This window comes from Trachurus japonicus, chromosome 1, assembly GCF_045865225.1.
Source record: "Trachurus japonicus isolate A0001 chromosome 1, Traja_1.0".
NCBI lineage: Eukaryota > Metazoa > Chordata > Actinopteri > Carangiformes > Carangidae > Trachurus > Trachurus japonicus.
In genome coordinates, this window is record NC_140907.1 from 26,811,728 (window position 1) to 26,828,246 (window position 16,519).

The window sequence follows — 16,519 nt, forward strand, 5'->3', positions numbered from 1 at the left end:
TTAAAACATTACAAAAAAATAAAATTAAATAATTAAACAGATAATTTGAAACCGAATAGAAATAATGACATGGATTTGCTGTATTCCACAACATCAGTAAGAAATCTGTAAGCGTAAATGAATATTGTATATTTCATAAAGTTTTAATGTATTTTGGCATTGGCAAATCGATGTTTTACCATTGAAAGTGTGTTTTTTCTTCCTGCTTCATTGACAACAACACAAGTTTGCACACTCACATTTTGCAGTGACAACACCACAATGTACTCGATGTTATCTCTTGAACTATGGTGCTAAGGATGTTCTCGGCCATCTGTCTGTCCTCAGATATTGTACACATGTGCCAAATGAATCTAAAGAGTAAATGATGAACTCTTGAATGATGGTGTGTTTTTTTTGTTTTTGTTTTTGTTTTTTTTTCTAGTGGATAGGGTTAGGGGATAGGGGCTGGTTTGGGATTGGGCCATTGTCTTCTTTTTACAGTCTTTTTTATTATTATTAAACATTTATATATACAAACATACAAATATTCAAACAATAAACATACAATAAATAGACAAACAAAAAATATATACATATATACACTGAAAGGGGTACCAACACTATATTATTATATATTATAGGTATTATTAAATAGTTGTTTGCAATAATTTATAATATTCTAAGGTTTTTATAGCTTTTCTGTCTTTCATATTTTGTAATAGCTGCATGTAATATCTTATTTCTATTTTAAACTCATAAAAATATGTTTTTTTGGATGACCATTTACATTTATGGATATAATATTTTCCTTGTAAAATAAAAAGATTCAACAAAAACAATTCCTTTCAATGATGGTGTGGTTCTGTGCGGGTGCAGATTGTTCTGTGACGTCAGACAACTCACATGAGGTGGCGTTCGATTGCTCTTTTTTCAAGCAGGAGGTGGGAAGATTCCGAGTTCCGAGTTCTCTCGAACGCAGCATCAGATGACAGCCGAGGAGGGCCCGCGGAGTGGTTCAGTCTTTCCGGGGTTCAATCATCAAGTCCAGTGAGGTGGTGGCGGTGTGGTGGTGGAGAGTCACTGATGACAAGCTGCTAGTCTATCTATGTATCGTTTTCAGCATCAACAGCAGGCGCGCTAACATCCAAGATAACGTCCAGTGCGGCACGGCACGGCACGGCACGGCTCGGAGGAACTGAGGGGGGATTTTAAGTGAACTACTACAACGGCTAACAGTCCACTGCTAAATAGTTAGCCACGACCACGGAAAGGTAACGTTAACTTAAGTTTTGTTTTCCCTTTTTGATCATCGCAGTTTCTTTATGGCGTCCTTTTGTATATCTACAGAAATAGTTAGGGTGTTTTGACCATTAAAAGTGATGTTAGTGAAGTTTTTCATCAGTTCGTCATCTGTGATATCTTGTTTAGCTACGTTAACGTTAGCTAACAACACGTCAACGGCTGTGATGCGTTCACGTCCACTCAAATTAGTGATGGCCAGCCGTGTGTGTGCTAACTTGCTGGGAGGTGAACCATTTGCGCAATCTCTTGACTTTATCATCACAACCATGTTTTACTAATGTGACATGCCCAGCATTAAACGTAATTTTTAACACTTTTGGATGGATGCCTTCGTTAGTCACGTGACTGTGCTGCAACAGGTAATGCACCTTACTAACCTTGCTAAACCTAAAGAGCAGGTTCCCGGTGTGTGATGTTACAGGTGGGGGTGGGGGTAATGATGAACAAACATCGTGACAGCAGCGGCAGTTGTAATGTTTAAGGTATTAGCCTCCACCCCGTCGCCTATGTGATGTCAACACGGTGCCAAACCTGACTCTGTGACTACGAGATAAATGCGTCATATTTTCCTGCGGAGAGCAGCTGAAAACCTGGAAATGCACACCTGAGCTGTTGCCTTGCCAACAGACGCCTCACATCTGTTCATGAATAGAGAAAATGCTTCAATGTTTATTTCAAGTGATGGCTTTCTCTCTCTCAAAAGCCATGTACAGTTTAACCATGTTTGCACAGCACAATCATAATTGTGTTTTACAAATTGACAAAACCAATGCACTGCCAGTAATATGTCAGACCTAGTTGTAATAACAGGTTTGTAATTTCTGCTAGGTTTAATGTTCTTCTATTTGATCTATTTGAGTTTCACAGCCACTTCAATGCCTTGCAGATACAGATACTATAGCCTCAACTTGGGCCTGTGTATACATCCTAGAAAATGGACACACTGTAGAAACAAATACCCTTCAATCTAATGTGAATGCTATATCACTGTAACTATAACTATATAACTATAACTGTATTAAATTAGTTTTAAATCATAATAACATACGTAACAGTGTTATTAAACAAGGATTAATACTTAAAAAAACAGATGTTTAGCTCTTGAATGTAACAGTTCCATTACAAGCTGGGGCTTGTGTGGAAGTGCATCATCATAAGTCAGACAGCTTAATAGGATCTATTCATTACTCCTGTATCTGTCTATTTTCAGGTATGTCTGAAGTTAGTCTTGAGGCTGAACCGGAGAGGACCTCAGCCGAGGACCCTCAGGTGGATTGTGAGGATGGGGACAAAGCGGGGGAGAGTTTGAGCGAGGATGAAAAGCAAGAGAGTGTAGACCACAGCAGGGGAAGAGATTACACAGATGAGGAGCTGTACGACGTTGATATAGACAGCAGTGAAGAAAATGCAGCAAACAGTGACAAGGATGTTCAGGAGGAGGATGAGGCTGTTCAGAGTGAGGGCGTAGTGACGCACAGGGACGGTGGTGCTGCTGCAGACGCGCCTGGCAGTGCAGGCGAAGGGGGACACGAGACAAATCATCATGTTGAGCGAGCAGAGACACCAGTGGAAGGTGGAGATTCTCACACTGAAACAAAGGTGATATTTACCTTCACTTTGGTAAATCAATCTTCCAGCGCCAGCCTTTCTAGCCAAATCATCTAGCACTTCCTTTACCGCATCTGCGTCTGTTCATGTTGCTGTTTTTGAGCTTGACTTGCTCTGGTGGTGGCGGTCTCTTTTCTTATTTAATCAGTTTATTACTGGTTTGTTTGAATTCTGTTGTGAAACTTTATCTGATTTAATCATCATCAACATGAACTGGAGTTATTAGCCAGAAAGTGCTTGTGTTTGTTTCTCTCTTTTGTGTTTGTTGTTGCTGTTGTGGGTCATATTTAATTCAGCTTTTGCTGGAGGTTTTTAGAGAAATAATTGTTGTGTAGCTCGCTGCTGTTGGTGCAGTTAGTGTTTTTCTTCCTGTTTGGTAGTGTGTTGTTCTGTGATCTTCCCTATCTAAGCTTTGCTCTGTTTTCTGCCGTGTGTTAATGCTGCCTTACCGCAAAGTGATTTATCTTTACTACTATACGAAATGCATTCATCCTGCACTTTATTAGGAACACCATACTAATACTGTTTTTTTTCTGTGGCATTGATTCTACATCTTATCATTTATGCAAATTAATTTATCAGCTGCCAGTGTCCTGTTCCACCACATCCCAAAGGCCCTCTGTTGAATTTTTAGATCTGGTGACTGGTGACGCTACACTGACCTTATTGTTGTCATCATGCGCATGAAACTACTCTGACTGAGATAACTTTTGTAGTTTTTGTGCTTTGTGACATGGAGCATCTTCCTTCTGGAAGTGGCTATAGAAGATGATAAACTGTGGCCATACAGAGATGCACATTTAATATTGAGATAAGATTTATTTAACCAGGTAAAAAGACCCGTTGTGATCGAGATCTCATTTTCAAGGGCGACCTGGAAAGATATAAGATAAGATATACTTTATTGTCCCCTGGGGGAAATTCGTTGTGGGCAATAGTGCAAGGAGGAACACAGTACAAGACAAAACCACGTCACAGTACAAACACATGACAACAACAAGAGCGCTAATCGTAGGGTGACATCGCAACATAAAGCATGAGACAATAAACAGCACCAACAAGTCGGCTAAATAAATATCACTATTGCACAAACCCAATGCATACCAAAATTTGTAAGAGCAACACAAGAATTAAGAGCCAACAATACTAGAATAAAAGACGAGACACTACCATAGATAAATAAGGGTAAAATGTAGCCATTGGATTGGCTGCAACATTAAGATGATGACTTATTGATGTTGATTATTACACCACTACTACCTCCAGTCCATCTGCAGCCTGGCCGCAGAAATCCAGACTGATCCGACTATTAGACTAGATTATTACAGGTTTCAAATATCCAGTTGTGGTGACACTGCAGCAGCCTCATATTGCTGTTTTTGTCCGATGGGAGTGGAACCTGATGTGGTCATAAAACCACTCAACCTCAAAGTTCAAGGTGCTGTTCATTCTGTGATGTGAGTCAGTGTCACACACACTCATTTTATTTTGTTCATGATTTTATTCATGATTTTATTCATGCCACATGATTGAATAATTACATGAGCAAGAAGGTGTACAGGTGTTCCTAATAAAGTGCTCAGTGCTCGTTAATATGCATTGTTGTGACATGTTTGAGACATTGTTGGTTCATAGTCTTCCTGATTCCAGTAAGTATACACTCCTCTTCAATCATTTGTGCCATCTTTTGTCAGACGCTGACACTGTGTAAGTGAATGTGTGTGTGATGTAATTAATACCATTCCTCCGTAATGTTTTCCTGCTTGTAAATTGGGTGTACACATAGACCCCTTGACTTACATGCTGTCAGGCACATGACTGGTTAAGTGAGGCGGATTTGGACTGCCGGCTGCACATTCCCAGGCAGTCCCACATTTCTTGTGTTGCTGGAATATGTGACTCCTCGGTCTGAGGGCTCAGGGCCACTGCTGCACATCAGATCAGACACATTTAAAACAAAACATTAAAAAAAGTTTCTTTCTTGTCTTTACTTGATTTTATAACTCTAAATATTACACAGCTGCAATTTGAGACTTTTCAGGTTTGAACCCAGCATTGTGCAACATGGTTGTGTCATGTTCTTTCATAGTTTGAGAGGCAACACATGAGTTTTTCCTCTTCGCCTGTTGCAGCTAATTGCACAACTAGCTCATTGTTGTTATCCACCACTCCCCCCCCAACCCCACCCCCACCCGCACATCAGGTTAGCTGGTATCCAGGATACTGAACTGTGGGGAACGGCAAACCACGACACACCAAGCCTTTCCCTCATCATACGCCTGATTAATTCGCAGCCACTTAACTACTATCCCTGCTCCGCTAGGCCGACACTATTAGCAAGCTTGTTCCTGCTGAATGTCTACAGATGGAGGGTGGGATCAGTTTTGGCTCAGAGACCCCTGATCATCATCTGTTTGGCCATTGTTGAACTAGATCCATTATGCTTTGCTAAACAAGAAGACTCTTAAATCTAGATTTATGAGTAGCAGCTAAACAGATGAAGGCAAAACAAAGCCGGTCAGCAAACTTTGTTACAGTCTTTATTTACACCATTTTTCAAGTGCTCGTATCAGAGATGTGCCTCGTGCCAGACAGCCTGTTCAGGCCTGGTGTCGGAGAGGACTATCAGGACTCAGGACCGTCTTATCTGCAGTAGGTGGTTAGACAAGCTTAGCAGTATCTGTGCTGCCTGCCTGCCTGCCTGCATGCCGGCGTCATATGGCATTTAAGTATTTATGTGTCTGTTACAAGACAACATTCAAAGTAAAGTCTTTTCATCACACACAAAACCATCAAAACACTTACTAAGGTCCACTTACTCTGGTCTTTTTTTAATGTATAATATTCTGGTTGAGTTTATCAGACATCTTTGCTTCTGGATTCAGGCTTTGAAAGAGATGTTTTGACTTCCAGAGACACAAACATCCAAACACACTCAGCCTCTTTATATCCTGTCGTCTGTCTTACAAGACCAGTTCATCCTTTTTTAGTGTGTTTGTATTATCAATCATTTGACCCTCTTTTAATGCAATGCTTTAGTTAAACTTTTTAAAGAAACTATAAGTTTATGTTATTAATATAGCTATATACATTTTCAATCAATTGGACTGTTAACATTTTCCTATGAAGGTGACACTGCCTGTTTTTTAAGGGCTACCTTCTACTACAGAAATCCTCTCATTACCAATTGTTTATCATCCAAGGTTTAATGATACCCGGACAACTTTATTCATTCATGGCTTGTAAAAGAATCAGGTATTTTTTACACATTACTGTGAGGAGTTGTACCTCGTGGTCATACGTTAAATAAGTAAACTTGCTTACTTTTAATATATTAAACTGTGTGTTATCAGTACATTATAACCCCCTGATTTAAACTCACTTTTTTGCTCACACCGTGAAACCAGTCAGTCAGTTTAGACCAGACCAATATCCTGTTACCTGGTGATGCGGCGGCTATTTGCATTATTTACACTCCGGTTAAGGTCCATAGGCGACGGATCGTGTTCAAAGATGCAAATGAAGATTTATTTATATTTGAAAAAAAAAAAAAAGAGTAACGCAGTGGTGCCATCTTTGCCAGGTGTTAACCAGCTTTAGATTGTTAGGCCCAAGGCTCACACAGACACACACACACACACACAGCTATATAGTTGTGAAGTAACTGCCCTAGTTCCCAAGTCCACAGTGATTAGATCCAAAAAAATGTACTAAAACTAGCAACGCTGTAGCTTCAGCTCGCTGCAACAGGCAGCCAGTTTATTATAGTCTAAACAGAACTCGACGTGGCCACAAACTGTTGTCTCCACCCTGTGGCTTGTCAGGAGCCAACATGTAAATGTGTAGCTAAGCAGGCCAATGAGTCACTGTGTCATTTAATCCACAGGGACCATGATCTCAGTCTTTTCATATTTCCTTGTTTCTCTATTTAAATCCCAGTCACCTTTCACGGTGGTCACTAAAGACACAGAGCCATTATAAAACAAGAAGCTTTGTGTTTTATAGGAAATACTAGGAAATCAAGAGCATTGTTATGGAGAGCAACAGATGTAAGAGACAACTGGCTGATTCCCTTTTTCCATGGCATCATGAGTGTGTCGCCTTAACTTTAATAGCACACTTAATATAAGATAATGTCTATAATACTCCATCAAACCAGGGAAAATGTATGTAAAGTGTGAGAATGGTGACATTTGTGCTGTGTTTGGGAGTGAAACTGTGTTGAAAACCAATGGCAGTTGTTTGCTCAAGAACCTCATGCTACAGGAAATGCTGTAATGCAGCACCATTACTGACATAAAGCTTATTGAGCTCCTCATCCTGTCCCGTGAATGAATAGAAGGAACAGTTAGATTGCATAATCTCTCTCTTTTTTTTTATCTATGTCCTGCATAGTGTGTATAATAGGCATACTTATTGTTCAGGTGCATTAAGTATGAGGTCATATCATAAGTTTATGTTTTAGGGTTATTGAGATATTCAGTTTAAATTTGCCACGTCGTCATCACTGTATTTCCACTGTGCAGCTAGAAGTATCATAATTGAATCCACTGGTTCCCACTACGTCACTGTCCACAAGATGGCAGTCACAGCTGCTGTGTCCCACCAGTGGATCTCCACTCCTCTCTTCTTTAAGGTGATCCCTCTCTTTGAGGCTGACAGGGGAAGCTCAGACCACTTGCTTAACCTGCTTCATCTCCCCTTCCTCATTATAGGAGAGCACAATGGCTGAGGACTCCATCAGAAGCTCAGCCGCTGAGATTCCAGTCACCAGTAATGGAGACCTGGACCAGAGCCCTGAGACAGTTTTCCAGAGGGTAAGACTTATAGGTACTTTTGAGGACTGCTCCTCAAATTATGTGATTATCTTCTATAGAGACAGCGAAAGTTCTGGATTCCCAGATAAAACCTAAAATAGACCCTCAAGGTCACAACTCGATGTTCTGGTGTCTATCTACTCAAACTTACCACTGAAACCCAAATTTGCAAAATAGTGAGGTTGTAATGACCAACAGTTTGCACAATCAGTTTCTCTTTATGATGTTATAAAACAGAAAGCAGACATAAGATGTATGCTTGAACAACAACTCACTATTTATTGATTATTCAAATATTTGCATAATAATATGTTGCAAATGATAAATAGACAGATCTAGGCAAGTTTCAGGCTGTGTAGCGGTGATGTACTCGGGCGCTCAAGGTCACTTTAGGAGGTCGCTCTCGCCCAACCTCTCTCATCCATCTCTCATCCATCTGTCTGAGCTGGCAGAGGTTCCAGATGTTTCCTCCTAATGGCTCACTGTCACACTGACAGTCTGTGGCATAGTAGACACAGCAGCATGTAGGCAGCTTCAAAAGGTTTCATCTTTATCAAATTAGTTCAGATGGGAATTCATAAACTGCCCGGGGAATACAAGAGTATAGTCTCCCATTGATTATTTGTCACCGTGAACCACAGAGTTGCTGTTAACTCATTTAGGTCTTCACCCATCATTATAGTAACATAAATGTCAATTTACGTCTAAGTGCAGCACTCAATGAACATTTAAGACTCAAGAGTTTCAAATTTAGTGAATTCTCTATGTAATCGATAGAAAAGTTGCCAGAGGGCAGAAAGCAGTTGTGTTTATGTTTATCGTAATCAGCGGTGATTGATATGCAAAATGAAAAAAAAAAGATCATGATGTGATTATTTTGACAGATATTGTGATTGCAGCCTGAGTCACAGTTGTAGTGGAAATGCTAATCCTGACATTTCATTTTCAAATCAAATAAACAGAAGGGAAAAAAATTAATAAATAAAGATGATGATGTTTGTTTCTTTGCCGGGGTCTCTACCAAACAGCTATGGAGAATAATATGATAGAATAATAGGCTCACAGTGCTTTATTTATGGTATAATGTGACATTTATTACATGCAACAAAGATTGCACCCCATGCAATTTGAATATCACACTTAACTCCATAATCTTACATTGATTTATAATATTTTTTGATCCATTGTTCATTCCTAATTTTAACCACAGTAAATCTCCACCTGATTTAAAAAAAAAAAAAAAGATGAAAAAAAAAGACTGTGGCTGTAATTAAGAAGTTTTTAAAAAATATATTTTTTTATTTTATTAGGTTTATGGACAGTGTACACAGACATTAAACAAAAGAATGTAAAGATGTGTGTACCAGATTTAGCAGAGAGTTTATTTCCATCTGTAGTCCATTACATAGAACAAATAGCATCAGGAGTGGTCAACACAAATAATATGAGGAATATCTCTGTCTGGAATAAATACATTATTGAGTTGCGGGTGCCCTTTGAATTGTTGACAGGCCACAAACCTCCAGCACCAAATACACAGAGTGCACTAAACCTTTCATATGCCATGGCTGAGTGTTGGCATAATCTCTGTTTGATTATCTCCGTAGGACTCTTACCCCGGTGGCCCCGGAGCCCTAAACCTCTCAGACTCCTGTGTCACCTCCAGCAACTTTGCTTCGACAACAGAGGGCATCATTGAATCAGGACCGTACAAAGGTAAAGACTCCTCTCCTCCAAGTTGTTGAGTGTTGTGTGAAGCAGCGAACTGATCAGGCCTCATCAGCGTGTTACATCATTCGGTTGCTTTGCAGCGTTTCGTGTTGGCAAACCTAGTGGAGCTGCGTTAGGTTTTTAATCTGTGATATTTGAAAGGCAGACATTTGAATTTGTAAAGGTGGGCGTCCAATTGAATTTAATGAGCTTCTTCTGATCTCCAGGTTGTAACCCTCTTTTCCTTTTCATCATCACATCCTTGTTACAAATGCAAATAAAAAATCTCCCCATAGAGCAGCAAGCTGTTGTAGCCCGTTGACCACAATGTTGCCATGGCTATTTTCCGTTTTTATTTACACTGGATGAGGTAGGGGCTTTTGTTCAGTAAAACATTCATCCTGCAATGTGGGGAGAGCCACCGTAATTAAAAAAACACACACAGGAAATCAACATCAATGAGAAATTCCCCCCCTTTGCACTTGTGTAGGCGGGGATTGGTGACATACTAATGAACCATAACTCTGAATATCTCCCAGGGTCAGCAAGCCTGCCCACGTCCCCCGTGGCACCTGTAGCTCCCAGCTCGGCTGTTGCTAGCCGCCTGGCGCGCTCCTCCAGCGATAGTCAGGCTGAGACAGGTACCCGCAGCGATGGAGCATGAACAAGATGATACTGAATCATCAAACCATTTTTGCACACTAAATTAACCACAATCTTCTGTAACGTTCTTGGTTTTCATCAGTTTCTTACCCTCTCCTTGTTCCTACAGGCTGTGCTCCGCCCCGAATCAAATCTTTCTTCTTCTTTTTCTTCCCCTCTATTGTTTATTGGTTCTCCAAACTTTGCCTTTGCATAAGTCTGGGATAACTGAAGTAGCCTCTCTGCTTGGCAGTGGCTAATTGTTTATGTGTCTTTTAGAATCACTTTCCTAAAGATCTAGAGGTTCGGGATTTCTAGATCTCATGCAGCTTCTCGATGCCTAAAGCCTTTTGCTTCTCCTGAAAGAAAACTGCTTTCACATTTAATCTCAGGGGGTTTTCCTGCTTGCAACCTTTGTCCTTGCAAAAGTTGGCACCCATAGACTCCCATAGGTTCTGTGGAGCCTGAAAAGTGATAAAATGTAGTAAGATACAAGAAATTGATAATATAACATTTAAAAAATCTATTTCTTTATGTCACCATAACAGAAAATTTAACGGTGAAAACTGGTCGCATCAGGCCTTTTAACTAATGTTAGCTTCCTCACTGAAGTTACTGATCTTTATAAAGCTGATATACATAATGTGAATCATTTATATGCTGCAAACTAGTGTAGCTGTAGCATTTAAGCTTTGGATATTATTAAGTGAACAAACTACTTTTTGTAGTTTAGCTAATTGTCTTTTCCTAGCATTACTTTGTTGGCTAAAAGTATACTATAGGATCATATTTCTTTTTTCACTAAATCCTAAGATTAACAATATTATTTATTCATGTTGTCAGTCCTGTCTTTGACTTGTCAGACAGTCCTTTACTACACTTTGTCAGTTTTGGGGCTCCATATCTCTCAGTATTTCCCCTCTGTGCCCAAAACACAATGAAGCACTGTTCGTCACTTTTACTGTGATTGTTGGCACTTTGAAATGGGTTAGTCATGACTAATGGTATTTTCATTTTGAACTGAATAATCATTGATGTCATCAGCGTCAGCTAATGCATTTGGTCTTTGCTGAGGTTTCAGTGTCCACACGACAATCTAATTACACTGTTTGATCATTTTAACACTCAAAATGTACCTCCCCTAAATTTCACCATAGCTGTCTAGCCTTCAAATCCAATAACTTAATCACTCACTAAGTGAATGACTTTTAATTGTCCAGGCGCAATGCAAGCACAGCCAAACAGCGGAGCGGTGGTCCTGTCGGATGATTTAAAGAACCCAGCCATGGAAAAACTGGACCTCGTGAGAAAGTGGAGCATCAACACGTATAAAGTAATCCTCTCTGTCCTAAATCTGTTTTCATGTCACGTCTTTATTCTGCTACATTTCTCAGCCTTAGCTTCAACCATTATCTTCTCTGAGTTATGAAGTTGGCAGAAAAAAGTGAACTCTACCCCAAACTGACAACCACAATAACTGATATCTTCTCTTGCTTTAGACTTTGTGGTTTGGCTCCACTCTCTCTGATTGTCTCTTTTACAGCCTATTTCCTCTGTCTGTCTTGACTTAAGCACAAACTCCCCACAGTCATCCAAAGTGTATGAAAAAAATATGTTTTAGCCTTTTACCCGTTTGTTTACATGCCTGCTCTCCGCTGCAGTGCACCAGGCAGATCCTGTCAGAGAAGCTGGGTCGGGGCTCGAGGACCGTGGACCTGGAGCTGGAGGCTCAGATCGACGTGCTGCGGGACAACAAGAGGAAGTACCAGAACGTGATAAGACTGGCTCAGACGCTGGCCGGTCAGCTGTCACAGATGATGCAGACGCAGAGGCAGCTGGGCGACGCTTTCGCCGACCTCAGCCTCAAGTCGCCAGAACTCCATGTGAGTCCATATATTTAGATCATTGTCATCGTTTTGAACTTATGGTCTCAGCAGACAATCTGTAGAATATGTACTGACTTATGGGCCGAATGGACAGTTATGTTTTCCAAGAAGCTGCTCTGATCCCATAGGCTGCTGTTCATTGTTACTGTGTAATTTGATTTCGATGAAGCATCACATGACAATGCAGGAATCTAAACTAGGAAGTTATTGAATTCAAAGGAAATAAAGACAACTCTGCTTAATGGATACTATTACTTCCCCTCCCTTTTCTTTTCAGTCGTGTAATTGTGTTACAGGATTTACATATATCTCTTTTTATTTTTTACTTTTAACTGAATAAACAAGAGTTATATGAAAGCTAGGTTTGCTATATGTTGTACTGTTGTTTTATTATGTTGTATCTGAACATATGTTGTATCTGAACATTTTTTGACAAGTAGGTGGGATGAGTCTATGGAAGCTTTGGCCTCCACACAGGTTAAAGTGTTTGGGTGGTACTGAGAATATGGACTCATACAGTTTTTTAAACCCACTAATATTCCTCTATGTGTGTGTTTGACTGTGTTCTTCAGGAGGAGTTTGGTTACAATGCTGACACCCAAAAGCTTTTGTCCAAAAATGGGGAGACACTGCTGGGTGCCATCAACTTCTTCATCGCCAGCGTGAACACACTTGTGGACAAAACAATCGAAGACACCATGCTTAACATCAAACAATATGAAATAGCCAGGTAATTTGTTCAGATATCGTTGTTATGACTCTGCTGTGACACCCCGATCCCACAAAATGTATAGACTCATTAAGGAAACATTTCTATCCAGTCAGTGTGGATATTGATCTGTGCTCAGCCCACAGAGAACTACACACAGCTTGAATTCCTCTCTGCCCAGCCCACCTGGACCAAACACCCAACCCATATCAGAAATCTGCTTTATTTTTTATTTCATGGTTCATAGCATGTTTCACTCTTTAAAGAGGAACTATGCTTAATTAAGTTTAAATTATTTATTTATTAGACAGTTTTGGAGTAATTGTGATGGTTAAATGACTTGTTATGGGGAGATTGGAGGTTCTCTGCCTTCCACCTAGAGTCTGTTTGATGAAAACCAACCTTGCAAGATCATCGCATCCCAGCTCTCGTCTCGGCAGCACCATGACACATAACCCCTAATCTCTTGTATATGACAGATGATACAAATAAAAATATACTCATCGTAACACTTATATGGATTGCTTCCTCATCAGCTTCATTGAAAACAAAAGGACAGATGGGGAGGGAGGAGGGTTAGCAAAACAGGGAAAAAGCGGCCGGACTTGCATAGTTACCTCTTCTCCACCATTTTTACCAGTCAGATGACCTAAGTGTGTGTCTGACATTTGGTGCTGCTCCGGTGCGTGATGCTGATGAGAGCCGTGACACTAAAACACATAAGTGAACACTGGATGTCCATAAACGAAACCAAAAAACCTGAAAGATGCTGAAATGCTCCGTTTAAAAACTGAGAGGACCTGCAGAGTCTGCCGATAATTCATTACGAGCAACATTTTCACACAGCAGGCAGTTTCTGTGACACATTGATAACTCAGGCCCAGCAGCAAGGCTCCAGCAGCTACTCTTTTGCCTTTTTGGTTCATTTTCTGGTGACTGCAGTGCATGCCCTTGCATTTCGTGAAGCTTTTATTCACACAATGTCACATCCCCAGGGTGGAGTATGACGCGTACCGCACAGATTTGGAGGAGCTGAATCTGGGCCCACGTGACGCCACCACCATGCCCAAGATCGAGCAGTCCCAGCAGCAGTTCCAGATCCACCGCGAGAAGTACGAGAGGATGCGCAACGACGTCTCCGTCAAGCTGAAGTTCCTGGAGGAGAACAAGGTCACCTGAAACCCAAAAGCCTGCTCTGCTTTACAAACCTGCACCTTTTCATCATCAAGCGCTCATTGTCTCTTTTTTTCGCTCCTAAACAGGTGAAGGTATTGCATAATCAGCTGATCCTGTTCCACAATGCCATAGCTGCATACTACGCTGGAAACCAACAGCAGCTGGAACAGACACTCAAGCAGTTCCACATCAAGTTGAAAATGCCAGGTGGGGACAGTCCGTCTTGGCTGGAAGAGCACTAATCACTCCTTTCAGAGCCGCACAGGCCGAGTCTGGGGTTTTGACAGGAAATGTCAAATTCTACAAAATACTACAGGAAAACCCTCTCCTCTCCACAGTCACTGCCTTTCAAAATCTTTGAATTGTAAATCTTTAAGCGAAATGCAGAAAAGGAAAATAAATTAAACGACCCACAATCTATTTTACTCTCAATCTTGAAAAAAAAAAAAATCTGTACATTGTTGCCGTTAACTCAAATCATAGGAAACGCACTTTTACGCTGTTTGACGAAAATGTCGAGCAGGGGTTGCTGCAGTAAACACATCTGGAAACTGTAAATGGCCTTTTTATATTCCAGCATATGAATGTTGTATCCCAGCGCGTCGGACATGCTGGGTGTGTAAGGGCAGCGACCGGGATCAAAACAAACTACGAATTCACGCAAGTTATTGACATCATGCTAATCAGCTGAATGGGATGAGGATGAATGCTTTATGAACGTCTAATCAGGAGGATGCTTTTTGCGACACACAAGCTTTGAAGATTTGACATGACACCTGTTTTGATGAATGGGGCAAAAATTGCATTCAGATTTCTGAATCATGCAAATGCAAAATTGACCTTCTTTTTGTTTTACGAGGAAACTCTTGACTGAAGTAGTGGTTTGATATTTTGGGAAACATGTCTGATTGGACTGAAAAGATCAACACGACTCTCGTAGCTAGATGAATTAGCATAAAAACAGGAAGCAAAGCTAGCCTTGCACTGTCAACACCAACACCTACACACCTCATGAGTACAAAAACCAAAGTGTAAAAAAACAAAAAGGTTGTTTTATTGGGAGAGACGGTGTCAGGCTGCCAACTTCCCCATGTTTCCAGCCTTCATGCTAAGCTAAGCTAACAGCCTTGAGCCTCTTACTAAGCAGACAGACGATGGAGTATGGTGTGGATCTGAAAGCCAGAAAACAAACCAGATTTTCCCAGAATGTCAAACAGCTCCTTTTGAACAGAGATGCTACTTTTTTAATCAATATTGCCCTATGGTTTTTTTTCTTGTTGTTTTTTGATTTTTAGCTTTTCCCTATTTTTTCTAAATCAACGGCACATGACTAAATGAGTGTGTTGATTACATGAAATTCCACAGAAAACGAAGGAGCAGCCTTATGTGACTAAACGTGCCTTGATTTCGTACATTAGTTCCTCTCTTCCCCCTCCATGTTAACTGGTCTTCTTGTTGGAAACACTACCAGTTTACGGGACCAACTCTCAATGGGAGAGAATGGACCAAGCACATGCAAAAACACAAACAGACACACACACACACACACACTCCAAGCATATAGTCAAAGCCTATATCGCATTGAAACACTCCATATGACAAAATGATAGCTGTGTTTGAAAAACAAAACAAAAAAAGGTGAAAAAAACTCAATTAACTTCAGAAAGTGTAAATCTATTTGAAGACATGCTGTTCTCAAAGGTATTTATCCATATTGCACATATGCACATGTATGCTTTTGGGACTAATTACAAGGAGAACTGTAAGAACTGTATGATATTGTAAGGTGTAAACCAAAATACAATTAACTTGAGAGACTTTTTGTCTTTTTGTAAATTTTAAAGAGACCAGCATTCTTTACCTGAGCTGCTAACAGTTTCCTTCACTGGGCTATATATAAAAGTATATTTTTCAAAGGGGACTCTTGTGCTCTGGTGTTTTGAACCAGCTGTCATGTCCTCACTTTGTTGATTTGTACTTTTGCTATGGCTCACTGTAGCAGTTTGAGAGTGTGACTCTTGTACAACAACCTATTGTTTCCCTGAAATAGGTGGATATATATTTGTATTTTTTCTCTATTTTACCATGAATATGTAGTTGATGACCAATGCAGCAATTTTGTTTCCCCTTGAAGATCTGCAGAAAGATGTGCTAGTACTAGTATGTACTAGTAGATCTCCACCTTTGTAATAATGAAACATTAACAAATGTTGAGTTTAAAAGGATTCAGAATGTTGTGTAACCTCTTTGGGAAAATAAAAGTTTCTTTTCTTTAAGTGTCTTTGTTTGTCTGTCTTGTTTGTAAGTCACGACCATGGATCGGCAGAGAAACATGAATGAAGATGCTTTCTGACGTGTTGACATTGTGCCGCAGCAGAAAAGATACCGACAGCATCACAAGGATGGTTTACAAAATGTAGATCTTTTCTGCCTCATCCTGTTTATTCATCAATTAGTTCCTTTTCAAATAAAGTTGTGCACATTTTGTTGCATTGAAGAATTACCAAAGAATAATTTGAACATTTCAGGTAACTGGAGACCTACCTTGGTTTATGTTAATGAAGACAAAAGGCAAGTTTTAACCTGGTAATCTTTAATCTGTAGCCTTGCTGCTTATTTAACGCCATTCGATTCAAATGTTGAAGTCAGTCCGGCTTTGAACTGTGGCTCTGATTGTGTTATCTGGC

At 40.2% G+C, this 16,519-nt stretch overlaps 1 protein-coding gene across 3 annotated transcripts; it reads left to right on the plus strand.

The window, feature by feature from the left end:
• The first annotated feature begins 963 nt into the window (after positions 1-963).
• Positions 964-16,108, plus strand: arfip1 (ADP-ribosylation factor interacting protein 1 (arfaptin 1)). Of its 3 annotated transcripts, XM_085783056.1 has the most exons (10): positions 964-1,253; positions 2,495-2,883; positions 7,608-7,709; positions 9,317-9,425; positions 9,959-10,060; positions 11,282-11,394; positions 11,723-11,944; positions 12,520-12,677; positions 13,652-13,826; positions 13,919-16,108. In XM_085783056.1, the coding sequence occupies exons 2-10, from the start codon at positions 2,497-2,499 to the stop codon at positions 14,072-14,074; spliced, it is 1,524 nt and encodes a 507-aa protein (XP_085639182.1). In that variant the 5' UTR covers positions 964-1,253; positions 2,495-2,496; the 3' UTR covers positions 14,075-16,108. The 3 variants fall into 3 exon arrangements, with proteins under 3 accessions (XP_085639182.1, XP_085639189.1, XP_085639196.1); XM_085783063.1 differs by lacking the exon at positions 9,959-10,060; XM_085783070.1 differs by lacking the exons at positions 2,495-2,883; positions 9,959-10,060 and having other exon boundaries at positions 966-1,253.
• Positions 16,109-16,519: the final 411 nt, after the last annotated feature.